Source organism: Phragmites australis, chromosome 14, assembly GCF_958298935.1.
Source record: "Phragmites australis chromosome 14, lpPhrAust1.1, whole genome shotgun sequence".
Classification (NCBI taxonomy): domain Eukaryota; kingdom Viridiplantae; phylum Streptophyta; class Magnoliopsida; order Poales; family Poaceae; genus Phragmites; species Phragmites australis.
This window is the reverse complement of record NC_084934.1, coordinates 3,888,500-3,889,764: the sequence shown is the minus strand read 5'-3', so window position 1 is coordinate 3,889,764 and position 1,265 is coordinate 3,888,500. Positions and strand designations below refer to the sequence as shown.

At 59.0% G+C, this 1,265-nt stretch overlaps 1 protein-coding gene across 1 annotated transcript; it reads right to left on the bottom strand.

Moving 5' to 3' along the window:
* Positions 1-208: 208 nt before the first annotated feature.
* Positions 209-810, bottom strand: LOC133891268 (basic blue protein-like). Its single transcript, XM_062331979.1, has 2 exons — positions 623-810; positions 209-525 (listed from the first exon to the last, which is right to left on the bottom strand). Exons 1-2 carry the CDS (start codon positions 795-797, stop codon positions 209-211), a joined length of 492 nt encoding a protein of 163 aa, XP_062187963.1. The 5' UTR covers positions 798-810.
* Between the last annotated feature and the right edge of the window lie 455 nt (positions 811-1,265).

Below are 1,265 nucleotides of genomic sequence, written 5' to 3'. Positions count from 1 at the left end.
CTTGCGACTAGGTAGACCTGCTGTGGTATACATAGCTGTGAACTCTTTCTACCTAGCTCGAAAACACGAGCAGTAGTAAATCCAAACGACAGTAGCAAAACGAAAAATGCTCGCACCACAACACAAATTAAGTCACGTAACCATATTGCGAGCCCGTGATCCGTCTGTCCACGGTCACAGGTGGACGGGCGCGCGCGCGCGGCCGGCCCTAGAAGGCGAGCACGGCAGCGAGCACGAAGCCGGCCGCGGCCACCGCCCCGCCGACCGTGTAGCTCGCGGGCGCGGACGACTCCGGGGACGTTGGTGTCGGGGCCGCGGCGTCGAGGACGTCGACGACGAGCTTCATGCCATTGTTGCAGTGGTTGGGCTTGTCGCAGATGAACCACATCTTCCCGGGCTTGTCGAGCGGCACGGCGTCGCTGCCGTCGTACCAGGCGCCGAGGTGGTTGGCCTGCAGGTTGCACGCCCTGAAGTCGTCGCCGCCGACCTGGATCACCGTGTGGTCACCCTTGGTGTACGTGAACACTGCGGCACAACAAGGAGAACCGCATATATGCAAGGGTGATGGTCAGTTACACGACAACTTTGAAACAGAGCCGCATGGGAGAAGAACCGTGCATACGTAGGGTGTCGCCGACTGTGAACGTCTTGCCGTCGGCCCAGTTGGTCTCGTTGAACTTGGCCCTCCAGCCGCCCTCGTCCCCGACCTTCCACTGCACGCCGGAGGCCAGCGCCGGGAGGCAGGCGACGGCCACGACGGCCGCGGCGGCCAAGAGCAGCACTTGCCTGGAAGCCATTGCCTCTTCCCTAGCTAGCTTCTGGTGCTTCTGCCTTCCTTTGCTCTAGCTAGGTAGGCTGCAGTTCTGCTCTGGCTTGGCAAGCAGGAGTGACACTCGCATCTATTTATAGCTACAGAGATAGCCTTGGGCCTTGGCTAGGTAACTAACACAGAACCAGATCGAACAAGTTCTTGAGTAAACAATCTGAGAGCGAGGGCAGCTGCTGGCCGAGGGCGGCATTGGCCGTCTGATCATAGTAGCGCCAAATGGACTATTTCTCCAGCTGATAAAACTATAAAACAGAGGCGACACTCTGCTTTGGTATCATCACTGGACACGGACGGGTGCATGGCAAGCGACGACGTGTGGCGCATCGTTGTTCCCCCTGCCGATTCGTCGCGCTCCCGGGTTCTGGGTTGACGCTTTCCTCGCGATTTTGGTCACTGGCAATCTGACAGCTCCGTTTCTATTCCACCCGGCGCATAT